General features: G+C 41.3%; 1 protein-coding gene across 3 annotated transcripts in view; it reads left to right on the top strand.

The window, feature by feature from the left end:
- Positions 1 to 27,450, top strand: part of LOC108714724 — a 38,251-nt gene continuing 10,801 nt past the window's right edge. Inside the window, exons 1-3 of one of the 3 annotated variants that reach the window (XM_041590895.1) lie at positions 440 to 804; positions 4,504 to 4,629; positions 25,668 to 25,739. In XM_041590895.1, the coding sequence (XP_041446829.1) occupies positions 25,720 to 25,739 (20 nt within the window). In that variant the 5' untranslated portion in view covers positions 440 to 804; positions 4,504 to 4,629; positions 25,668 to 25,719. Of the gene's footprint in view, positions 805 to 4,503; positions 4,630 to 5,022; positions 5,508 to 25,667; positions 25,740 to 27,450 lie in introns of those variants that run through there. The other 2 variants (XM_041590894.1, XM_018259200.2) reach the window with 2 other exon arrangements.

Raw genomic sequence — 27,450 nt, 5'->3', positions numbered from 1 at the left:
GATTGTAAACTCCTCTGGGGCAGGGACTGATGGGAATGTGATAGAGAGATTCGATTGTAAACTCTTCTGGGGCAAGGACTGATGGGAATGTGATAGGGAGATTCGATTAGATTGTAAACTCCTATGGGGCAGGGACTGATGAGAATGTGATAAGGAGATTAGATTGTAACCTCCTCTGGGGCAGAGACTGATGGGAATGTGATAGGGAGATTAGATTGTAAACTCCTCTGCGACAAAGACTAAAGGGAATGTGATAGCAACTCTGAACCTGCAACTACAGCTGCGGTGGAGTATGCGAAAACACTGTATTTTGACGGTCGCAGTGGCATTTAAACAAAAGATTTCTGTTATCCTTTTTACTATAAAAAACGAATGGTTTATGTCTAAATGAACAGAACAGTTATAAACTTTTATTCCTTCGACTCAAATCGCCGATAGGTGTGCGCTGCTCCTTTAAGAGGCGTGTCCGTGGGCGGGCGCCAGGATCTGGGTGGTTGGGCAGTACAGTGAGTCAGGCGGATGATTACACTACTCGCTGTTTGGCACTCCGCTCCTGCAGAGGCACTGTCACTTCCCAGGCTGCTCACGGCTTTCTCCGTTCACTGGATACTCAGTCCGCTGGTGTTTATTCGGGGATGTTCTCGCTTCCGCTGCTCCTCTGTTCCCTGCCGCCGCCGCTGCTCCCGTGATCCTGCCGATGCCGGACATGAGAGAACAAAGGGACGCTGGCATTCTGTACAAAGCCCTCAGCTGGGACTGACCCAACCTCACACAAAGGGGAGCCTCAGAAGATCCCTGGTTCCAGTAAGTACTGGGAGATACCATTCTGTGCGCGTGGAGGGGGGTGGGAGTGCAATCAGAGTTCCTCACAAAGGGCAGCGGCACTATCCAGCCTGACTATGTGACAGCCGCGCCTCTTTGTTTGGCTCAACAATAAACATTATGTGTCCCTTTGTGCGCCCTTCTGTCTGCGTCACGTGCCTCATTAACCCTTCCCCGCCAACCCAGAAACATTGGCTTTCCACCTGTGACCAAGGAAATACTGACAGTTCTGAGTAACTGACAGTTGTAGTCCCACACAAGTGCTTCAGAGATCTGGGGTGCGTAATGTTTATCTAAAATTAAATCCCAAAATGCACAACTGATTAAGGGGGGTGTGGCTGGAAAGTTTTATGGACTGTCCTGTATTTTACTGGGGGGAAAAAAATGTTTTTCTCTGTACACGTATGGGACCTGTTATCCAGAATGCTCAGGACCTGGTGTTTTCTGGATTATGGATCTTCCTGTAATTTGGAGCTTCATGCCTGTCTGAGGTGGGGGTATCATTTGTGGCAGCCACAAGAAAGAGAAGGCGGTGGCACTGGCAGGGGTGTAATTGAAATAGTGGCGGGTCCCAGACACCCCCGGTCCAATGCTAAACTACAGACTACAGGCATGGGATCCATTATCCAGAAAGCTCCGACTTACAGGAAAGCCATCTCCCACAGACTCCACTTAAAGCAAATAATTCTATTAAAAAAAAATAGTTTTCTCTGTACAGGTATGGGACCTGTTATCCAGAATGCTCAGGACCTGGTGTTTTCCGGATTACGGATCTTCTTGTAATTTGGAGCTTCGTACATTAAGGCTACTAGAAAATCATGTAAACATGAAATAAACCCAATAGGCTGGTTTTGCTTCCAATAAGGATTCATTATATCTTAGTTGGGATCAAGTACAAGCTACTGTTTTATTATTACAGAGAAAAAGGAAATCATTTTTAAAAATTTGGATTATTCGATTTTAATGGAGTCTATGGCCTTTCTGTACTTCTGAGCTTTCTGGATAACAGGTTCCATACCTGTAATAGAAAAAGGAACTAAGCTGCATGTTTGGGGCAAAACAATCCTATGGCTTTTGGCAGATTTAAGGTATGATGATCCTAATTACGGAGAGACCCCTTATCCGGAAAACCCCAGGTCCTGAGCATTCTGGATAATAGATCCTATACCTGTGCTGCGTGGACTTTCTGAAGGGAGATAAGGGCTTATTTAGGAAGATGAGTGCTCTGTGCAGAGTGTCGCTTGGATCCTTTAAAAGGGTTGTTCACCTTTAAATTAACATTAGTATGATGTAGAGAGTGATATTCAGAGACACATTTTTATTATTTGGGGTTTTTGAGTTGTTTAGCTTTTTATTCAGCAGTTCTCCAGCTTGCCGTTTCAGCTATTTGGTTGCTAGGGTCCAAATTACCCTAGCAACGATAAATTAATTTCAATAAGAGACTGGGATATAAATAGGAGAGGCCTGAATAGAAAGATGAGTAATAAAAAGTATCAATAACAATACATTTGTAGCCTTATGGAGCATTTGTTTTTAGATGGGGTCAGTGACCCCCCATTTGTAAGCTGAAAAGAGATGCGCTCAGAGATGTACTCATTTGGCGATGTCGCCATACCAGCAGATCTCTCCCCTATAAGCCTATACATTGAGGTGTTCGATAATGGGATGATCCGATGGTGGGCCCTAGTTGTGGCCACGATCTGACACGATTTTTACCCCTGCCCTATCGACATCTGGCCGACTCTCAGCCAAATATGGATCAGGGAAGCCCGTTGGATGGCCCCACACACGGCCAATAAGCTGCCTACTTGGTCTGTCGGCAGCTTTTATCGACCCATGTATGGCCAGCTTTAATGATGTGTGTGTGATGTGTGATGTGTATATGATGAGTGTGTGATGTTTATATGATGTGTATGTGATGTTTGTGTGTGATGTGTATATGATGTGTGTGTGATGTGTATGTGATGTGTATATGATGTGTATGTGATGTGTATATGATGTGTGTGTGTGTGTGTGTGATGTGTATATGATGTGTGTGTGTGATGTGTATATGATGTGCATATGATGTGTATATGGTGTGTGTGATGTGTATATGATTGATTTGTGTGCGTGATGTGTATATGATTTGTGTGCATGATGTGTATATGATATGATGTGATGTGTGTGATGTGTATATGATGTGTGTGATGTGTATATGATGTGTATGATGAGTGTGGATTGCGTGTGTGATGTGGGTGTAATGAGTGTGACAGGGAACACAGGAAATGGTGTGTGTGGGCAGTGTGAGAATTTCCCAGGCAGTGAGTGAGTGATGCACACCAGTTGTCATGTTATCATCAAACCACATCCACCCCCCACTGTTTCCAACTGCATGCTGGGAAACCCCCAGAACCCAGAGGCAATACAGTTTTTTTTTGGATTTTCTTTGAAAGCTGGTACTGAACACAAGCTCCCAGCATCCCTGGCCAGTCTCCTGTTGTCTGTGGCTGCTGTTGTTAAAGAACAGCCTGGGGCCATTGTTGGGTCCGACCTGATACTTGGTCTCCCTGTTATCCCTCCACCAGGAGGTATTTGTGATGCGCGTTTGTTTACTCCTATACAAGGCTCGGGCCGTTATTCCTGTGTGCACCCAAATAAAGGCAGTTCTCTAGGCACCCAGGTGTGAGATGAGAATCCCTGCAGGCTAGTTCTACTGTATGGACCCAAACCCTCCAGCATTAGTACATATTGTAACTTAGGAACAAGAACTCTTCATGGAAAAGTTTACCCCCTAAATGAACACTTAAGCAACAGTTTATATCATAGTAAGTGGCATATTAAAGAATTTCACCAAACTGGAATTTATATTTAAGTACATATTGCCCTTTTGCATCTTTTTCCTTGAACCACCATTTTGTTATGGTCTGTGTGCTGCCTCAGAGATTACCTGACCAGAAATACTGCAGCTCTAAAGGTCCCCATAGACGCAAAGATTTCTCTTGCCGAACGACCGATTTTAGCGAAGTCCGACCAATCCTTCGAAATTATCGTGCGGTCAGTGGGATTCGAACGATCGTACATCTTACGATTTTTTGGCCGACATCTGTCAGGAAATTGATCGGCCAGGTCAAAAAATCTTTGTCGGTCCCAGTGCAATCTATCTATGTTTGCAGGGCCAAGCAGGCAGCTCCCCTTTGTTTTCCTGGCAAATTGGTCTTTTTAGTTGATGGTCAATTCGTACGATTGTTCCGAGATAATCGTGGTCTCACGATGATGATCAGATCTTCTAAAAATCTCAACATCTATGGCCTGCTTTACTGTAACAGGAAGATGTCTGGAAGCAAAAGACACAACTCTGTCAATTGGCTCATGTGACTTAATATGTATGGTTTGTTTGTGTGCCCCGTGAATCCTAAGATCCCAGGGGGCGACCCATATTTTTTTAAAATGGTAGTTTTCTATTTAGGATTACCCAATGGCACATACTACTAAAAAGTATATTATTATGAAAATGGTTTATTTACATGAATCGTGGTTTTACATATGAGCTGTTTATGCAATATCTTTTTATAGAGCTGTACATTGTTCAGGGGGGGGGTATAGTTTTCCTTTCAGTTGTACCAGTTGGCTCCTCATCCTGCCTCATTGTAGCTGGATCAGTAATGGTTCTGGTTAGTGATATTGTGTTTATATCCATTTCAGGATTCTGCAAGCTGTGGCTCACCAGTAGTGATCCCACACCCAACCCTAACCTGATGTGCGGGCCGGGCCGGATACCCCAGGTTGGGCAGGTTCGGGCCGACCATGCTGCTCCTCTTGCGGGTAGCGGTAAGGTTCTGGTTAACTCTTGTGCCTGCTCTTCCTGCCAGCGACCTTAGACTGGCCACTTCCTGTTTTATAGACTCGTGCCTGCCACGCCCCTTTTGTGACATCATCAGCGTGGCAGGTCGGCACAGGTCTATAAATGAAGGGGGTGCAGGTCGAGGTTTTCTTGTGCTCCCCTGTTTGTATACGTGCCCTGCTGTAATGTCACGGAAGTAGTGGGGTAACTGGTGCGAGTATATTAAAGGGTTGGATCACATTTAGGTTAACTTTTAGTATGTTACAGAAGGAGCAATTCTAAGCAACTTTTTAATTAGTCTTCATTATTATTATTATTATTTTTTTTTTAATTTGCCTTCTTCTTCTGACTCTATCGCACTAACATCCACCATAATGAAGTGCTTTGAGAGGCTGGTCATGAGACACATCAAAGGCCTGTTCTCGCCATCTCTGGATCCACTGCAATTCGCCTACTGTTCCAATCGCTCAACAGACGATGCCACCACCACTACCCGGCACTTGTCACTTAGCCACCTAGACAATAAACACACATATGTATGTATGCTGTTCATAGACTTCAGCTCAGCATTCAATACAATCATTCCTCAGCACTTGAGTGTTAAGCTGAGCATGCTGGGCCTGAACATCTCTATCTGCAACTGGATCCTGGACTTCCTGACCAAGAGTCCTCCGAATGGGAAAAAACACCTCCCGTACCCTCACACTGAGCACGGGAGCTCCCCAAGGTTGTGTGCTTAGTCCACTGCTGTTCACACTGCTGACTGTGTGGCAAGTCATGGATCCAATCACATCATCAAGTTCCCTGATGATACAACCGTAGTAGGTCTCATCAGCAAGAACAAGGAGTCCGCGTATAGACAAGAGGTGAAATGGACTGGTGCAAAGTCAACAATCTGTCTATGGATACAAACAAAACAAAGGAAATAGTTGTTGACTTCAGGAGAACACGTGGGGATCATTCTCCACTGTACATTGACGGATCCCCGGTGGAAATTGTCAAGAGCACTAAATTCCTTGGGGTACATCTGGCCGAGAACCTCTCCTGGTCCCTTAACACCAGCTCTATAGTGAAGAAAGCACAGCAGCGTCTCTACTTTCTGCGAAAGCTGAAAAAAGCCCACCTTCCACCACCCATTCTCGCTATCTTCTACAGAGGGTCTATTGAAAGCATTTTATGCAGCTGCATCACTACCTGGTATGGAAACTGCTCTGTATTAGATCGCAAGATCCTGCAGCGGGTGGTCAGGACAGCGGAAAAGATCATTGGGGTCTCGCTTTCTGCCATTATGGATATTTACCACACCCGCTGTCTCCAGAAGGCGACCAGCATTGTCAGGGATAGCACCCACCCTGCACACGATCTCTTTACCCTCCTGCCATCCTGTAAAAGATACCGCAGTATTCGAGCGCTGACTTCCAGAATGCAGTCTATTTCAACAAGCCATCAGGTATCTCAACTCCCAAGGACTGAACTGAATTTATTCATAAAGAACTGAAATGTCCACTTGTCCAGCGTGACCGTGTTCTAGAGTTGTTGTATAACACCGGGGGGTTCTGGAGGAACATCATTTCGTTTCTACTATGTACTGTATTTACTGTATATGGCTGAAATGACAATAAAATCCACTTGACTTGACTCTTTCCAGCTTTCACATGGGGGTCACTGACCCCATCTAAAAACAAATGCTCTTTAAGACTACAAAGTTATTGTTATGGCTACTTTTTATTACTCGTCTTTCTAATTCGCTCCTCTCCTATTCACATTCCAGTCTCTTATTCGTATCAATGCATGGTTGCTAGGTAATTTTAGGCCCTAGCAACCAGATTTCTGAAACTGCAAACTGGAGAGCTGCTGATTAAAAAGCTAAATAACTCAAAAAACACTAATAATAGAAGATGAAAACCAATTGCAAATTGTCTCAGAATATCACTCTCTACATCATACTAACAGTTAACTCAAAGGTGAACAACTCCTTTAATAGGCATGCGGGGAGTTGAAATTGGGGCTGTAGAAGGTTGTGGGATTGACGCTGGTTTGAGTCAATCTGAACCTGAACCTGCTTGTGTCTCCAGAACATTGTGTGGAATTTGACCCAAACCCACCTGACCCTGCAGGTAAATCCATGAGTTCCGTGGGTTTGAACCGGCCCGCATACCTCCCAACTGTCCCGTTTTGAGTGGGACGTTCCCTTTTTTGACAGCTCAACCCTTTCTGTAAAGTCCTAATTTCTCTGCACTGAACAACCAAAAAAGATACAATGTTTCTAACTTAATTGGCTCTTGGCAGAGAGCCTAGAATAGACACTTAAGATACATTTGTAACAGTTTTGTCCCTTGGGAGAACTTAGACTCACAGCTTAAAGGGCAATTCCCCTTCATTAGTAAAACTGTAATAAAACATAAAACTACAGAAATGTGTTCAAACTTTCATAACCTGGCAAATTTTGTAAAATGGGCATGGTAACTAGGGGGTGTGGCCAGCAAAAAGGGGCGTGGCAAACATTTATTTGTCCTTCTTTCCATTTCCAGAATGTTGGGAGTTGTGCCGGACCGCACATCACTACTCACTGGCAGTGTGTTGTCGGCTGGCACTTACTAGGGATGGGCGAATTTGACATGTTTCGTCAAAAATTTGCCGCTGGCGAAACGTCACTGACGCCCATTAAATTCTATGGGCGTCCAAATTTTTTGGACGTGCATCTTTTTTTTTTTTTGTCACACAACGCCAAACAAGTCTATGGGCGTCATTTCCACGGCGAAACAAGGCAAAAAAATTCTCCCATTACTACCCTTCAAATGGGGAGGGACTTGTGCACACTGTGCCTCTGACTCATTAGGGAGGCAGAAGGGGAGATGATGCTTTTCACACCCACTCTTTGTGAAATCACTGCTCAACATTGCCAATAACTACTGATGTAGACGGTGATATTCTCTTTGGTTTGGTATTTCTGCAGCTATCTGGTTGCTAGGGTTCAATTAAACTTGGCAACCAGACAGCGGTTTGAAGATGAATAGGAGAGGAAGTTATAATAGGGGCAGCAATACCAAAGTCATTCCAGACCCGTGGGTATAATCTCTGCAGTAGGAATGTTGGTCATGAAATGTATGATCAGCCACGGAACATGTCATTGTCTTTGTGGGATTTGTATCCTTGTTGGAAGCAGCTTTAGGCGGAACAGTGAGACTGGGCCAGAGGAGTTTGCTTTATCTGCATAACAATCCAAACATTACACGTGTTCCTATACACTGTGTCCTTGCGCTTGGCTCACTTTCCAGGTGACCGTGCCACAAACTCAGGTGCCCTCTTTCTCCTTTGTGTTAACTAAAGTTTCTATGAATCTGGCAGACTTTTTTTTGTGGTTCTGCTGCAGATGAATATATGAAATTATCAACAATGCCTTATAAAATGGGTGGTTCACCGTTACGTTAAAGGACCGTTACATCATACATTGGAAAAAACCCCACTAAGACAAATTAAACTTTCAAATCGCAAAGTCTTTATTAAGAAATAACTAAGCGAAACTTTGCTTGCGCTCCTCTTCAGAAAGCGATTGGTCGATCCATTGTGCGGCACTCGATTTCTCCTCCCTGTCTTACTTAAAGGAGATAGCCAGGAAAAAGAAATCAAGCGCCGCACGATGGATCGCCGATCGCTTTCTTAAGAGGAGCGCAAGCAGAGTTTCGCTAAGTTATTTCTTAATAAAGAATTTGCGTTTTGAAAGTTTCATTTGTCTTCATGTTTTTTTTTTACCGATGTATTTTAACAATTTTTTTTTAAAAATGTGATGTTACTGGTCCTTTAACTTTTAGTATGTTATAGAATGGCCTATTTTAACTAAGTTTCAATTGGATTTAATTTTTTTTTACAATTTTTAAATTTTTTGCCTTCTTCTTCTGACTCTTTCCAGCTTTCAAATGGGGGTCACTGACCCCATCCAAAAACAAATGCTCTGTAAGGCTTCAAATGTATTGTTATTACACATCTTTCTATTCAGTCCTCTCCTATTCATATTCCAATCTTTTATTAAAGTCAATGCGTGGTTGCTAGGGGAATTTGCACCCTAGCTACCAGATTGCTGAAACTGCAAACTGCTGAATAAAAAGCTAAATAACTCAAAAACCACAAATAATTAAAAATGAAAAATAATTTACTGGTATCCGTTATCCGGAAACCTGTTGTCCATAAAGCTTTGAATGTGCAATTGGAATATATGGGAGAGGCCTGAATAGAAAGTTTAGTAATAAAAAGTAGCAATAACAATACAATTTTAGCCTTACAGAGAATTTTTTTTAAGATGGGGTCAGTGACCCCCCCTCCATTTGAAAGCTGGAAAGAGCCAGATGAATAAGGCAAATAATTATATAATAAAACAAAAAAAAGAAGACCAATTGAAAAGTTGCTTTGACTTGGCTATTCTATAACAAACCAAAATTTTACTTAAACCACCCCAATGAAGTCATGTCTGTCATCCAACATTTTCACTTTGTATCTATAATAATACATTTATAAGTTCCCTCCTTCCCCACTGGATTTACTCATTTTCACAGCTTGTGATATAAAACACCATCACCCCACTATATAATATCCAGTGTTAATTTTTCCTGGCCTTTGCCAGTGTTTATACAATGGACCATAATAGTTTTTTTTTTGTCTAAAAGCACATATTTTACACTGTAGATACAACGCTTAATCCAGCCAGCTGGGTGTGTGTATATACATATTACATACATTAGTAGTGCACTGCTGTCCATCCATACACACAATCTGTATCACTAGAAACTAGAGATGCACCGAATCCAGGATTCAGCTTTTTTCAGCAGGATTCGGATTTGGCGGAATCCTTGTGCCCGGCCAAACCGAATCCAAAACCTAATTTGCATACATAAATTAGGAGCAGGTAGGGAAATCGCATGACTTTTTGTCCAAAAACAAGGAAGTAAAAAATTTTCCCCTAACTTGCATATTGCGAAAATATATATATATATATATATATATATATATATATATATATATATATATATATATATATATGAGGAAAAATCGCTTAACTCACTTATTGGAGAAAATTAGGATTCGGTTCGGTATTCGCCCGAATCTTTTGCGAAGGATTTGGGGGTTTGGCCGAATCCAAAATAGTGGATTTGGTGCATCCCTACTAGAATCAAAGTCAGAGGCTTGAGTTTGCACATTGCTGCTTGTCCCGTTCATTACTGCCTGAAAGGAACCAGATCTGCCGGGCTCCCTGCCAACTACTGAGCTCACAATCTGCAACATTTTTATGGAGCATTTGGCCCTATCACTTGACATTGTTCAGACAGGGAAAACCGACGGGTGAGTCTTATTATACTTTTTAAGAAAGTGCCTACAGATTCAATGGCGCTGTGCCGTGAGAAGTCCAGCCAGACCCTGAGTGAAAGAGCTTTTAGCTAAATGACCCCTTAAAGGGATGTTCAACCTTGCAAACTTTTTTCAGTTTAGTTTTGTTCCCCCGAAATAAAGATTTTTTTCAAATACTTTCCATTTATCATGGATTTTTCAAAATCTAAGTTTTAAGTTTGTTTGAGACTATCAGCTCAGTAGTGATGTGTGGGTCGGGATTTTCCGCAACCCTTCCCTCAACCAGCGCACGCCCGAGCCCGATTTCCGGGTTCCTTTTATAGACCCGCGGCGACAATGATGTCACAAAAGGGGCGGGCGTACAGGCGTGCATCTATAACAGTTCAACCTGGATGTCGGAAGCTGACATTTGTCACGCACGGGGAGAGCAGTCAGAAGAGCTCAACCCGCATCCGCCTGGAATCCGGATAGAGGGGTGCGAGATCGGCCCGAACATCACAGCTCGGTAATTCAGGTGCAGCAATACAATTCTGCAACATTTAGTTTGATCCATTTCTCAGCAGCATCTCTGGAGTATCCGCAACTATTGTATCAATTCTAACAGCTACCTATAATGAAACAGTAACATCAAGAAATTAAATTGTTTTAAAGTAATAAAAATATAATGCAGTGTTTCCCTGCACTGGTAAAACTGATCTGTTTGCTTCAGAAACACTACTATTGTTTATATAAATAAGCTGCTGTGTAGCAATGGGGGCAGCTATTCAAAGGAGAAAAGGCTACATTATATTTTCTTTAATTTAAAACACTTTGGTGTGAAGATGGCCATACACTGGTCGATAAAAGCTGCAGACAGACCAAGTCTGCATCTTATTGGCCCGTGTGTGGGCCCCCCAAAGGGCTTCTCCAATCGATATCTGGCCGAAAGTTGGCTAGATGTTGATCTGGAAAGTTTAAAAATGCCATCAGGTTAAGGACCGCATCTTTTCGTTGATGCGGTCCCGCGATCCGACCACCCATTCTGCTGCATTATAAACAATCGTTCGGCCCTATGGCCCACGATCGGATCTGCCCGATATCGCCTACCTCAATGTGGGCATATTGGGGAGAGATCCGCTTGTTTGGCGACATCACCAAACAAGTGGATCTCCCTGAGTATAGCCATCTTTACTGTTCCTCTAATGAAATTCAGGAATTGTGCTCAGCAGGACCAAAGATAAGAAATGTATCAACTACATGTATCAATTTAGAACAGGGTCAGCGACCCTTGCCCCGTCCCAGAACTGCTTGAAGGCCTCCCCTATACACGGGCCTATAAAATCTGCTGACAGACCGAGTGGGGCCATTCGACGGGCTTCCCAGATTGATATCTGGCCAAAAGTCGGCCACATCTCTATCATCGTATTGCGGCCGCATCTGTACGTGTATGTGGTCCTGCGTTCCAACTGGCTGTTTCGGATACATTGTGATCCGATCGTTGGGCCCTAGGGCCCACGATCGGATCAGCCCGATATCGCCCTCTTCAATGTGGGCATCTTCCCGAACTGCCTACCACCGGCTAGAATTAAAATTGCCAACAGAAATCTCTTGAATCGCTCCGAGTGCCATCCCGTCGGCTATTTTCATTCTAGCCGGCGGGAAGGCAGTTCTCTGACATTAGTCGAAGAAGAGGAGATTTGTCGGGCAACAATCTCCCCGAAACTGACCGTTTGTCTCTGACCTTGAAACTCAAGGTTTCTGCTCAGCAGGGGCAAAGATAAGAGATGTATCAACTAAATGTATCAATGTAGATCAGTTACAGAGTCTGTGACCCCTCCTCCCAAAGCTGCTTTAAAAAGCAGTTAGGTGAAAAATGAAACTTTAAATTTCAATATTAGAAAAACATTCACAAATAGATAATAGAAAGTAATCAAAAAAGTCTTTTGTTTTGGGGAACTATCTTAAACCAACTGAACTGGAAAAAAAACTTCCCCTTTAATGTCATTTTTAAGAATAGTTTTGCCTTTGTGTTCAGTAATCATGTCAAATATACAGTAGCTCGGTGGTCTCAGGTCAGTAAAAGTTTTAGTAAATGAAACTGAAAAGAAACGACTTTTCCGGTAAAGCTTGAAAGACATTTACTGAGTGAATGGAGAAACAGACTGATTCATGTGTAGGGGAGGAACCCCCTTGTACTTATTCTAGTTCCCTGTTACCACTAGAAAGCGAAGATTCCATGACTCTTCTTTTTACTTAAAGGATGTGGGGGTGGGAGTAGAAAGATGACAAGTGCTGCTTTCCCCCTGGAGGAGTTTACTGATTGAGAGAATGTAAATCACCCGACTCCCAGCATAGTTCTGTATCCCCTGCCCCCGCAACAAAACTCCCCTCACCCATAAATGTTCTGCACTGACTCCCCTCTTAGCTCTGTACCCCCTGCCCCACAACAAAACTCCCCTCACCCTTAAAGTGGACCTGTCACCCAGACATAAAAATCTGTATAATAAAAGTTATTTTCAATTTAAACATGAAACCCAATTTCTATTTTTTATTAAAGCATTCATAGCTGATGTAAACTCATTTAAAAATCTCAGCTGTCAATCAAATACTGTGTGCCCCTCCTCTATGCCTTAGGCAATTACTTTCACTTTCCATTCAGCACTTCCTACATGTTACTGCTCTTCACACATTCCCCCGTTCTCTTCACCATATAATTGTGTAACCAGGACATGGGGATGGACATCAGGTCCCCCATTCTGGTGCACAAACAAGATTCTGAGATGATACAGGACTTGTCTTAATAACAGTGTCCACAGAATGGCTGCTGCCTGCTTGTTATAATTATGAATTCCCAGACTGAAGGAAACAAGATTCAAATAATTTATATAGTGTAATTAAAGTTCATTTTGCTTAACTAATGTGATTAAATAGGATTTGAAATTTTTTTTTCGGGTGACGGGTCCCTTTTAAGTGTTCTCCACTGACTCCCCTCTTAGCTCTGTACCCCCTGCCCCGCAACAAAACTCCCCTCACCCATAAATGTTCTGTGTGACTTTTGTTCATATATTCCATAACACTGTGACGCAGGGGAGTGTTTTTAAAGGGGAACTATTGTGAAAATGAAATATAAGCTCCAACTGATAGAATTATAATGAATTCAAAAAATGTTTTTTCTAAAAAAGAGTTCTCTTCACTGTCCCCTCTCATCCCTCTGTTCCTCATCTTGTTATTATGAATATCCATTGTTTTTATTTTATTTGTATTCCTTTTAATCTTCACTTTTCTATCTGCCCTCCTATTGGTTGATTTGTCTGTGCATTCTGATTTAGTCCTTTGTGTTTGTGTTCAACCAGCCTATGATTAAGTGCAATTAGGAGCATGAAATGCGTAAGGCAATAAGTTGCATAAATTGCCCCTTTCATGTGGCATATGAACCTGGACCCTACAACACACGGTGACAGTGGTGTAACTCCTGGGTAGGGGGTGGCATTGCACCCCTACTCACCCCTCATAGGGCAAGGCAGGTGGCAGTCAGTAGGCGGCAGTAGAGTGTTCTGGGTGGCCATGGACATTTAGTTTTGCCATTAATTGGTGAGCATTGCTTCATTAAGACGGGCATTTTATTATCTTTATATTCTGTTATACTGGAAGAGTGAAGCAGCTTCGGCTCCTATAAAGTAGCAAATGAGGTTACTGGTACATTATGTGATCTTGTTGGAGGAAGAATTTTCAGGCATTCAGACGAATCTCCGTGGATAAACCTGTGCCATTTGCACTGGAAATAGAAACAGCAGAAGGAAATCTGTAACTGAGCTTTGATGAATCACAGAGGGACCTGTAGTGTGTGATATAGGGAGACTGTTCCCCTGTGCTTTTCTATGACAGGCAATTAAAGGGGTTGTTCACCTTTAAATGAACTTTTAGTATGACACAGACAGTGATATTCTGAGACAATTTGCAATTGGTTTTAATTTTCTATTATTTGTGGTTCTTGAGTTATTTTGCTTTTTATTCAGCAGCTCCGGAGTTTGCTATTTCAGCAGTCTGGTTGCTAGGGTTCAGATTCCCCTAGCAACCATGCATTGATTTAAATGAGAGACTGGAATATGAATAGGAGAGGCCTGACTAGAAAGATGAGTAATAAAAAGTAGAAATAACTCAAAATTTGTAGCCTTACAGTTAGTTTTAGATGGGGTCATCAACATTTTTCATTTAAAATCTGGCCGGCCAGGAACCCATATAAATACAAAAAAAAAGTTTTTTTTTTTTTTTTTTTAAATGATTCAGGTAGGTGGTCACTTAAAATCACAGTAACAAGAATCTTCCAAATCTCCTAGGTTGTATTGAATGATTCCCCAAGTCTTGCACCAACAATTATGTAGAGCAAAGTTGGTGTGAGTTACAGTTCGCCAACTTGGGTGTATTACGGGCGGAGTTATAGTTCTCCAATTATAATAATTGGATAATCAAGTAAAAGGTATTTTTTTCAAATGGGTTGTCATGCTTATTATGTGGAGATTGTATGAAGAGAAGGTTACAGAAGGAGTTAATTGGGGCGTCCCCCACACCCCTCTCTTTCCAGCTACATGTGCCCCCCAATAATGGACTGATCTCATCAGATCCTGCGTTCCGGTCCTTTCTAAACATCCAAGATGGCGACTGATGTGTCTCAGCGCATGCGTTCCACTGCGTAACGCAAAACTCACCGAATCTCGGCAATTTACAGATTTTCCCGATTCAAGGAGTCCTGGTATCTTGCCGTTTTTTGACGATTTTGGATTAAATTCTCCAAAAATTAAATTTTAATAGGAGTGACACACCACCTAGATACTGCACCGCGTTTCGTCTATAAAAAGCTTTTTCCACCAGTTTGCCTATACAAGGCTTTATCAAGGGGTGCAACTGCTTGATAAAGCCTTGTATAGGCGAAACGCGGCACAGTATCTAGGTGGTGTGTCACTCCTAAGGTTAAAATTACATTTTTGCAGAATTTACCCCAAAGTCGTTAAAATCGGCAAGATATCAGGACTCCGTGAATCGTGAAACCATGAAAATTGGTAAATTGCTGAGATTCGGTGTGAGCAAATTTGCTCCGCAGTGGAACGCACGCGCTGAGACACATCAGGCGCCATCTTGGATTTCCGGAAAGAGTTACTTGTAAAGTGGAGACATCACAAAAAGGCTATTGGATCCAGCGCTAAGTGACCTGTCACCAAGTGACTATGCCCAACTGTACCCTTGAAGAAGGACCGGATCGCAGGATCTGGTAAGATCAGTCCATTATTGGGGGGCACGTTTAGCTGGAAAGAGAGGGGTGTGGGGGACGCCCCAATTAACCCCTTCTGTAACCTTCTCTACATATATCTCCACATAATAAGCCTGACCACCCATTTGGGAAAATTACCTTTTACTTGATTATCAAATTGGAGAACTATAACTCACACCATAATACTCCCAAGTTGGAGAACTGTAACTCACAACAATTTTGCTCTACATAATTGTTGCTGCAAGACTGGGGGAATCATTCAATACAACCTAGGAAATTTAGAAAATTCCTATCACTGGGATTTTTAAGTGTCCACCTACCTGAATCATTTAAAAAAACAAAACAAACACAACTTTTTTATGTATTTATATTGTTATATGTTGAGTTCCTGGCCGGCCAGGTTTTGATTAAAAACATTTTAAAGCAAAATTAAAATTCTTGTACATTCAGATTAATCTGGTCACCAAATACTAGGGATGCATCGAATCCACTATTTTGGATTTGGCCGAACCCCCGAATCCTTCACAAAAGATTCGGCCGAATGCCGAACCCTAATTTGCATATGCAAATTAGGGGTGGGAAGGGGAAAATTTTTTTACTTCCTTGTTTTGTGACAAAAAGGCATATGCAAATTACGATTCGGATTCAGTTCGGCCTGGCAGAAGGATTCCTGCTTAAAAACACTGAATCCCGAACCGAATCCTGGATTCGGTGCATCCCTACCAAATACACCTTTAATTTGTTTACTACTGTTTTGTTATCCTCAAAAGGACCTTGTGGATTTAAGGTGTGTTCCAGACCAATTAAAGAGACTTCTCCTTAATGGAACATTACCTCTATTAATTCGTATATATTGAAATCCATGTCCTACAGATTCCTCTCTGCCAGTAATATATCTGTGTAAAGTCTGTGCTAATTAAAGTAAGTCTGTGCTAATTGAAGTAAGCCTGTGCTAATTAAATATCTTCATTTCATCTTTATTTACCGGATTTCACATGAGCAACGTCACATGAACATCTGGAGAGAGATCTAGCTGGGCGGCCCACTTAGCAATGTGCAGACCTCAAGGGAGACAAGTCCTGTCTCCAGCAATGTTCTGTAAATGGGTCGTCTCTCTGGGGATATGTCTGCAGATTGTCTCTTATACACACACACACACAAGGACCATTAGGTTTCCCAGACATTGATTAGAACGACAAATAGGCCAATAGCTCTACAGGGAAGTGACCTCCTTCCTGGTCTGTCTCTAATTGCATGGAACTCAATCCCTGAATATTTATATGGGCCTACTGTACTGTTCTGCAACAATGCTAGTAGCCTATAACAAACAAGGGAAAGTTGTGCTCACCACTAATTTTTGAAAACCATTAGGTGGAGGCGCAATGAGGCTGTGACCACAAAATACATATAGACAAATACAAGAGTCCTCTGCACTCAACCCATTATCAAGAAATTGAGACCTTTTTTACACACTGCTACTGAAAAATGACTTACCCTTTAAACAAAATAGGGATTGTTTGTCCATATATTGCAATATATTTAAAGGGAAAGTAAACCCTAAAGATGAACATGGCTAAAAATGCCATATTTTATATAGTGAACTTATTGCACGAGGCTAAATTTTCAGCTTGTCTATAGCAGCAATGATCCAGGACTTCAAACTTCTCACAGGGGGTCACCATCTTGGAAAGTGTCTGTGACACTCACATGCTCAGTGGGCTCTGATTGGCTGTTGAGAAGCTAAGCTTAGGGCTCGTCACTAATTATCCAGCAGAAAATGAGCTTCCCTGGCTGTAATATAAGCTGATGCTACAGGTTTGCTGATTATTAAATTCTGATGCTAATTGCACTGGTTTCTGTGCTGCCATGTAGTAATTATGTGTATTAATTACTAATCAGCCTTATATTGTGACATTTCTATTCTATGTGTACTGTATATTGTGAGTTGGTCCCTAAGCTCAGTAAGTGACAGCAGCACAGAGCATGTGCAGTGAATCAGCAGAAAAGAAGATGGGGAGCTACTGGGGCATCTTTGGAGACACAGATCTTTACTGCTAAGGGGCTGTGGTTGCCTTGGGCTGATACAGAAGCACAAAACATATTGTACAACATGTCTAACTACTTATTTAGTTAGGCTTTAGTTCTCCTTTAAGCTGGCCAACTAAGTCAAAGTCATCCCCAATGTGGCCAGTCCTACGCTCAATTTTCATCTGATTCATTAACAATTCTATTGCTTCATTATACATTTTACAAAGGGACTAAGTTTTACCTGCAACTTACTTGCTGCTTTCAAAGTAAAACTCCCAAACTTGGTTGCCCTTTTATTAGCCATCAGTGGGATCACCTGACTATAGCTGGGAATGCTAGTAGGCTCTAGTAGTCCCTCCTTATCCTTATTGACTGGTATATAGGGCCCTTTGAGCAGGCTCCCCAACAGATATATGGCTGAAAATAATGAAAGGTGAAGATCTGCTCTCACCTTGGCTGTATCTGCTGGGTCACCTTATAAAGGGAGATGTTTCATTTATACTGATGACCGGTTACCTTTCTTTTCTGCACTTATAGACCTTACTTACTTTTACTTGAAAACCAAACAGGAGAGTTATGGTTCAACTGTGTTCCTCCAATATTTTCTTAGCTGTGGATTCCTGGTGTCTGTGCACCACTAACACAATCCATAAACAAAGTAGAAGAATGAACAGCTGTAAGGCAGTGTAGGTATAGGATCAGTTATCCGGAAAGCCGTTATCCAGAAAGTTCCGAATTACGGAATGAACATCTCCCATAGACTTCACTATAATCAAATAATCTAATTTTTTTTAAATGATTCTTTTTTTCTCTGTAATAAAACAGTAACTTGTACTTGAGCCAAATAATATACTGTATAATTAATCCTTATTGGAAGCAGAACCAGCCTATTGGGTTTATTTAATGTTTACATGATTTTCTGTAGGTATGAAAATTTTGGAATCCATTATCTCGAAAAAACCCCAGGTCCCCAGCATTCTGGATAACAGGTCCCATACCTGTATTAACAAACTGCAAGTGTTTTATTCAGCACTACATGTTTTTCGGGTCAAGCCCTTTCTCAAGTGTACAAAGTGCAAGGCATTATGGGATTAAATACCTTAGTATGGATTCAACACCCTCCCCCCATCATCTTTTAAGTGGTACTGTCCATTATATACAATACAACCAACAGAAAGTGCATATAGTCCATAGTTAGTGCATTATTGTCCATTCGTTAATACCCGTAGGTTTGTTAATACTGCCTTACAGCTGTCGATTCTTCATCTACTTTGTTTGTTTATGGACTTACTTTTCATATACTGTACTGATATATATTCCAGTTATCAGGAATTCTTCCCATATACATCACCTGCCCTTGATATTTGGATGTGCCTGACTAACAGGGATTCTGGTTCAGGTTTGGACCGGAAGTTCCTCGGCCATCAGAAGAAGCAGGAGGGAGGCGTTTTCAGCCATGTTGAAGTGTAGGAGCCAATATCACGCAAGAACCTTAAAAGAATTGTTCAGTATAAAAATAAAAACCGGGTAAAGCAGGAAGTAGTGTTCTGGCTATTATGTTACACATCCAGTCACTCCAGCCTTTATACATTACATTTTTGGCTAACTAACTATATTAGAAACATTTTTTATTTTGCACAGCCTATCTACTTACCCAGTTTTTATTTTTACACTGAGCTGTTCCTTTAATGAATTGTGCCAACACATGCTCTCCATTGTGGTTGCTTGTGGATGTGTTTGTAAAGAACTCCTTTGGATCCCTTGTTACAGTGCTGTCCAATACGTCCCATGCCATGAGCCAGTCCATAAAACCTTGGTTATTTTTTGGGCCGTAAAGATGACCATATCTGACCCAGTTGGCCTTATGTCGGGCCTTTGAGATGTTTTTCTGCTTATCAGCTTCATTGCCCAGGTTAGTCTTTCAGCGGTTGGTTTCCTTTCCTGGGCCATAATTGCTGCTTTCCACGAATTTATATAAGTCATTTAATTACATCAAGCCGATAGACTTGAAGAACCAGGTGCCTTGTGCTTATTGTTTCCCAAATGATTAATTTTTTCCCATTGGCTTTTATTTCACTTATTCAGACTCGCTTCAGCTGGAAAGGCCTACTGGTAAATAAATTAGGGATACACCGAATCCAGGATTCGGTTCAGGATTCGGGCTTTTTCAGCAGGATTAGGATTCGGCCAAATTCTTCTGCCAGGTCGAACCGAATCCTAATTTGCCTATGCAAATTGGGGCTGTGAGGGAAATTGTGTGACTTGTTGTCACAAAACAAGGTATTAAAAAATTGTTCCCCCTTCCCACCCCTAATTTGCATATGCAAATTAGAATTCGGTTCAGTATTTGGCCAATCTTTCGTGAAGGATTCGGGGGTTTGGCTGAATCCAAAATAGTGGATTCTGTGCATCCCTAAAATAAATCCTTCAAGAGATTATTATATGATCCCCTTATATATTTATACATAATTATCATAGATAACCAAACTGTGGGTCTGCCATCCATGGGTCCAAAAGCAGTGGATGGGGGGCTCAGCCTGAAGGCCAGTGAGGGTGAGATTTTTGTCCAGCAGGAGCGCAGCCGGACCCCGGACAGACATGCAAAAGGAATGCGCTCTTGTGCCCTTTCTAGGGACCAGAGATGCCAACCCAGATGCCAAATGACCCATAGTTAAGAACTAGGGAGGAGTTTAGAATTTTCTTTTCTGTGAGTCCTTATAGAAATTGTTGGGACACAAAGCAGCCGCCCTCTTAAAATATTCCTTTAATTTAGCATCTCCGGTACTGCCCCGTCTGCATTCCCTAAACAGGTCTATTTATATCTGTGATTTCTTGTGTAATTAATATTAGGGATGCACTGAATCCAGGATTCGGCCTTTTTCAGCAGTATTCTGATTCAGCCGAATACTTCTGCCGGGCTGAACCGAATCCTAATTTGCTTATGCAAAAATTCGGAGCAGGGAGGTATATCGCATGACTTTTTGTCACAAAACAAGGAAGTAAAAAAATGTTTTCCCCTTCCCACCCCTAATTTGCATATGCAAATTCGGATTCGGTTCGGTATTTGGCAGAATCGTTCATCAAGGATTCGGGGGTTCAGCCGAATCCAAAATAGTGGATTTGGTGCAACCCTAATTAATATTTGATTAATGATGACCATTCCCTGTGCCGGAGTCTGCTCCAACAGCGATGTGTATAGAATGGGAATCCAGCTCCATTTCTTCCGTCTATTGGAGGAGAGACCAGAATGTCTAAATATTCCTGCCTGCTGGCTGCGCTTAAAATAGAAGGATCAGCTCAGCTGAAACGGAACTGTTGTGCCTTCCTCCTGTAACATATATATAAGGGTAATGGTAAGGGACTTAGTTCATTGTGGGGGGCCCCCGACGCGCTCCTGTTACTGGATCATTATTGTTATAGGGCTGCTGAACCCATGGGCTGGTACAGTTTGTACAATACATAAAATACAGCATTTCTAACTAGGGAAGCATTGAATCCACTATTATGGATTCGGCTGAATCCTTCGCAAAAGATTTGGCCGAATACCGAAACGAATCCTAATTTGTATATGCAAATTAGGGGTAAAAAGGGGAAAACATTTTTTACTTCCTTGTTTTGTGACAAAAAGTCACGCAATTTCCCTCCCCGCCCCTAATTTGCAATTAGGTTTCGGATTCGGGTTTTGCAGAATCTGAATCCTGCTGAAAAAGCCCGAATCCTGGATTCGGTGCATCCCTATTTCTAACCCATATTCATTTTCATGCTTCAGTCTTCTGCCCAAGATGCTTTTACAGGTATAGGATCCATTATCCGGTAACCCATTAGCCAGGTATTACGGAATGTACCATTGATTCCACTTTATCCAAATAATCAAGATTTTTAAAAACTATTTCCTTTTTCTCTGTAATTATTGTACATGTGTGATCATCACATTCCCCCCTTTATAATGGCCTATTGTAACATTGTCCGTACGTCACGATGCCCGGGGTACTGGGAAAGAAGTTTTCACAGCGGAGTTACAGGAAAAACAGATGTTTCATGTTTAAACCAGGTTGCAGTTTTATTTTGTATGTCAGGTTACCATGGAGATGCCACAAAACATTTCCTGAACAGCTCTGAGCCCCAGAGCATAAAGCAGAATTCACTTTAGGCTTTGTACAAGAATGTTAACTCTATGCTTCACTTATATTGTGTGTTTGTCTGTGTGTGTGGGGGGAGACCTGTAAAAAAACCTGGCAAATTGCGTCCGAAATTTCAATTGTGTTCAGAAATAACCCCGCACATGCACGCTCTTCTTCAGTGTCTTTCTGGAAGAGAAGCAAAATCACGTTTGATTTTTGGTGCAAATCTGACACAATTGTACTGGAAGTTGTCAGGATGGGGTCATTTCAGTGTAACTATATGGAGCTCAATGACACTGTTTTTGTTTTGCACAATTTTTGCACAACTGCGGCTGTGTTGGTACACCTTCTTCTGAACCCCCCATTTGGGTCAGAGTATGATAGGGTGCTAGAGTCTAAGCACCTCTCATGCACAGGAAAGTGGGTATATATAGATAGATAGATAGATAGATGATAGATAGATAGATGATAGATAGATAGATAGATAGATAGATAGATAGATAGATAGATAGATAGATAGATAGATATATGGAGAGAGAGATAGATATATTATAGATAGAGAGAGATAGAGAGAGAGATAGAGATATATAGATAGAGATATATATAGATAGAGATATATATAGATAGAGATATATAGAGATATTGGGGCAAATTTACTAAAGGGCGAAGTAACTAACGCTGGTGAAAAATATCGGAACTTCGCCAATTTACTAACGGTCGCTGGCGTAAATTCACTAGTGAAGGAGTTCGATTCTAGCACTACTTCGCTCCATAATGCAAGGTGAATTTTAGCTCTGGTGAATGGACGTAACTATGAAAATTCACTAAAATGCAGATTTTACTGAACGTTATCTCTTGCGCCAGACTTGCCTTTGCCATCTCAGACCAGGGGAAGTGCAATAGAGTAGATAGGAGTTCCTAAAAAAATTGTTGAAAATGTTTCTAGGTCCCAAAAACCTGGCGACTTTTTACTGGCTGAAAAAGAGCGTAAATTTTTTTGGGGGTACCCGGCTTCCCCCCTACATTTCCTAACATATGGAACATAAACTATACACTGGGCTCATGTGTAGGGCAATATAACAACTTTATTTTATTTTATTAAGGTTCCCTGGACTTGTGTAGTGTAATGTATTTGCTGCAACATATACGTCCATTCAACTTTAACTTCCCGCTGTATGCAAATTAGCCAATGCTTGCGTAACTTCGCCAGCGTTCTGCGCCCTGGACGCAACTTCGGATTTTAGTGAATTAGCGTTGTCCTGCCGAATCTACGCCTGGCGAAGTGTTATGCTGTGAGCGAAGCCGTTGCTGGCAAATTTTCGGAGGTTGGTGAATTTTCCCCATAGAGAGTTATATATAAATACAAATACACTGATGCATTTCGTAGTTTGCGTCTGAATACTCGAGAGATTAAAAGGAAATGAGCTCACCGAGGAATTTCCTGCAGTTGCCTTTTAGTTTCAGGATAAAATGTTCCTTCACTCAGGAATGGAATGTTTTCCTTTGTATTGTCGGTCTCCTTGATAATGACGACGTTTTCTGAATTGTGCGCAAACTGTCCCGAGGGAGAAGGGGACAGAAACGAAATAGTTTCAGCTGTGCAGGTGCTGGCGTGGGAACGCTCTAACGTCTGCCGGCACACGTGTTACAGAGTGTGTTTGAGGTGTCGGATGAAAAGCAACGGTTAAATGGGATCTAAAGGCAAAACTAATTTAATGTTTACATGATCAGAGTGCTGCTCAGATTTACTTGCATTTGCTGTATTTAACCTTATAAATATATTAGCAGTTTTATACCGCTAGAATGGGGATTTTGTCTCATCGGTGGCCTGGTGGTTAACTTACTATGAAGGCTTTTTGGGGGCAAGGTCTGACAGGGGCAGGCAATGGGGTGATACACACAAACATGAGAAGAGAGTGCCTAACAATTAACCATTATATAATACAAGTATGGGACCTGTTATCCAGAATGCTCAGGACCTGGGCTTTTCCAGATAACGGATCTTTCTGTAATTTGGATCTTCACACCTTAAGTCTACTAGAAAATTATGTAAATATCAAATAAACTAAATAGACTGGTTTTGCTTCCAATAAGGATTAATTATATCTTAGTTGGGATCAAGTACAAGCTACTGTTTTATTATTACACAGAAAAAGGAAAACAATTTTAAAAATCTGGATTATTTGGATAAAATGGAGTTTATGGGAGACGACTTTCCTGTAATTCCAAACACGCTGGATGATGGATCCCATACCTGTATTAATTAAGGGTAGTAGTAAAATGAAAGTGTAGCTTCTCTTTACTTCCTATTGGTCCTGTTGTATCATATGTGGCCCTTCTCTGTCAGGTTGGCCCATGTATGGCTGCCTTTACTCTTCAGAATCCTCCTCTTACCAATCTGTCTGTCTTTATGCAGGAGTCAGATTTTAATTGACATTTAGTTTAATACAATAGTGTTTGCAGCCTGTCTAGACAATGTTAACGGAGAAGGAAAGATACCGAAGCAGTTTATTGCCTATAGAATAACCACAATAGTGCAAGATATAACACTACATACACTAAATGGCAGTGTGTTGGGAGTTTCCTTAAATGAGAAGGATCTTGGGGTCTTTGTAGATAACAAGTTGTCTAATTCTGGGCAGTGTCATTCTGTGGCTACTAAAGCAAATAAAGTTCTGTCTTGTATAAAAAAGGGCATTAACTCAAGGGATGAAAACATAATTCTGTCTCTTTATAGGTCCCTGGTGAGGCCTCATCTGGAGTATGGGGGCCGTTTTGGACTCCAGTCCTTAAGAGGGATATAAATGAGCTGGAGAGAGTGCAGAGACTAAGTGCAACTAAACTGGTTAGAGGGAGGGAAGAGTTAAATTATGAGCGGAGACTGTCAAGGTTGGGGTTGTTTTCTCTGGAAAAAAGGCGCTTGCGAGGGGACATGATTAGACTTTACAAGTACATTAGAGGACATTATAGACAAATAGCAGGGGACCTTTTTACCCATAAAGTGGATCACCGTACCAGAGGCCTCCCCTTTAGACTAGAAGAAAAGAACTTTCATTTGAAGCAACGTAGGGGGTTCTTCACAGTCAGGACAGTGAGGTTGTGGAATGCACTGCCGGGTGATGTTGTGATGCTGATTCAGTTAATGACTATAAGAGGGACTTGGAGGATTTCTTGGACAGACATAATATCAAAGGCTATTGTGATACTAAACTCTATAGTTAGTATAGGTATGGGTATATAGAATTTATGTGAGAGTAGGGAGGGGTGTGTGTATGGATGCTGGGTTTTCATTTGGCGGGGTTGAACTTGATGGACTTTGTCTTTTTTCAACCCAATTTAACTATGTAACTGTGTAACTATATTTATTCTGCAGAATGTTTTTCCATACCTGGCTCTAGAAGCTCTCTGTTTGTTTAGGATAGCAGCTGGCATATTAGCTTGGTGTGACATCACTTCCTGCCTGAGTCTCTCCGTCCTCACACATAGCTCTGGGCTCAGATTACAGCAGAGAAGGGAGGGAGGGGGAGAGGAGCAAACTGAGCATGCTCAAGCCCTAGCCCTGGAGGTTTAAGCTGAAAACAGGAAGTCTGATACAGAAGCCCATGAGTACACAATAGAAGGAAAGAAATGCGGTGTTTCTTTTGACAGAGGACTCAGAGCAGCATTACTTTGAGGGTTTACTGGTGTATTTATATAGACCTTTCTGACAAAGCTTACTTAGTTTTAAAATGTCCTCCTTTAAAGGGGTGGTTAACCTTTCAGGTATCTTTTATTATGTTATAGGCCAATTCGAAGCAACTTTTCAATTGGTTTTTATTATTTATTTTTTATAGTTATTTGCCTTTTTCTTTTGACTCTTTTCAGCTTTCAAATGGCCGTCACTGACCCCATCTTAAAAAAACTAATTCTCTGTAAGGCTACAAATATATTGTTATTGCTACTTTTTATTACTCATCTTTCTATTCAGGCCTCTCATTCATATTCCAGTCTCTTATTCAAGTCAATGCACGGTTGCTAAGGGAATTTGGATACTAGTTACCAGATTGCTTAAGATAGCCGCTGAATAAAAAGCTTAATAACTCAAAAACCACAAATAATAAAAAATTAAAACCAATTGCAAATTTTCTCCGAGTATCGCTCTCTACATCATACTAACGGTTATCTCAAGGGTGAACAACCCCTGCCTTTCAAAATAACCGACTCCGACACAAAGTTGCGATGTCTTCCGCTGAACGAGATTTCATACACAAGATCCGTGAACTGACCGTTATCTGTTCTTTTTTGTTTTTAGAGGCGTCCGTGAGCCATGAGCTGCGCATAAACGAGGCACAAAGACGAGCAGAATGGAGCTGTACTGGTACATGTAAGTAATATGTGACAGTTGTTTGTAGTGAATGTCAGATCCCGCTGCCAATTCATTACAAATTTGCAGTCGGGGCCAGCGTATGCTTTCTATTAACATTTGTACATTGTACTGGCGCTTGTTAGCCGTAAGAATGTATTAAGTTCCGTGTTCCAAGCCAGAGTCCTAATCTCTCTCTTTCCCACATGGTTTCAATCAGGGGAGGCCGTAAATGTTGTTTTGCACCCCAAGCTCTGGGCGACTCCTGTCCAGAACATTCAGATTTATGAAGGGAACATGCACGGCTGCAATGCGCCTGCCAACATGACCTGATACTGCAACAGATGCAACGCAGTAGTCTGGGCTGCTTAAATCTTTTATGTCCGCGCTTTTACTTCATTAGAAGGCTGCTAATTAAAAGGCGTGGTTCACCTCTGGGTAAACTTTCAGTATGATGTAGAGAGTGATATTCTGAGACAATTTGTAATTAGTTTTCATGTTTTATTATTTGTGGTGTGTGAGTTATTTAGCTTTTTATTCAGCAGCTCTCCAGTTTGTAATTTCAGCCATCTGATTGCTAGAATCCAAATTACCCCAGCAACCATGTATTGATTTGAATGAGAAAATGGATTATTAATAGGGGAGGGTCAGAAATAGTAATAAAAAGTAGCAATAACGATAAATGTGTAGCTTTACAGAGCATTTGTTTTTAGACGGGGTCGGTGACCCCCTTTTTGAAAGCTGGAAAGAGTCAGGAGAAGAAGGCGAATAATTAATAAACCATGAAAAAATAAATAATAATGATCAATAGAAAAGTTGCCTAGAATTGGCCATTCTATAACATACTAAAAGTTAACCTGAAGGTGAACCACCCCTTTAAGCTATATTTTAGTATGTTCTAGAATGGCTAATTCTAAGCAACTTTTCAATTGGCCTTCATTTTTTTATAGTTCTTGAATGATTTGCCTTCTTCTGTTTCTTTCCAGCTTTCAAATGAGGGTCACTGACCCCATCTAAAAAAAGAAATGCTCTGTAAAGCTACAAATGTATTGTTATTGCTACTTTTTTATTACTCCTCTTTCTATTCAGGCCTCTCCAATTCATATCCCAGTCTCTTATTCAAATCAATGCATGGTTGTTAGGGTAATATGGATCCTAGCAACCAGATTGCTGAAATTGCAAACTGGAGAGCTGCTGAATATAAAGCCAAGTCAAAAACCACAAATACTAAAAAATCAAAACCTGCTGCTAATTGTCTCAGAATATCACCATTAACAAGTAAATTAAAGATGGACAAGCTCTTTATGCTGAGATATTCCTGTTGTGTGTATGTTTAAAGCTGAAGTCCAATATGGTGCTGTAAGGATTTCTATTCAGATGACAGACATGGCATTGCCCTGTTCTAAAACTGCAAATTTAGAGCCTGTATGGGGGGGGCTCCTGGACCTTTTATACATGGACAGTTCTGGAAAGGGCAAGGGACCCTTTGTGGGATGAGCTTTGTGTTAAAAACAAATGATGGGGAGTTTAGTTCTCCTTTAAAAATAGTATATAATGTCCCCATCAGTGAGATTTTTTGTTTACACACACACACCAGAAAGCTCAGAAGGCCACATCCCATAGACTCAAATTTTATCCAAATAATCCAAATATTTAAAAATGTAAAACTGTAATAATAAAACAGTATCTTGTACTTGATCCCAACTAAGATATAATTAATCCTTATTGGAAG

This window comes from Xenopus laevis, chromosome 4L (assembly GCF_017654675.1).
Source record: "Xenopus laevis strain J_2021 chromosome 4L, Xenopus_laevis_v10.1, whole genome shotgun sequence".
NCBI classification, from domain to species: domain Eukaryota; kingdom Metazoa; phylum Chordata; class Amphibia; order Anura; family Pipidae; genus Xenopus; species Xenopus laevis.
This window is presented reverse-complemented; position numbering and strand designations above follow the sequence as displayed.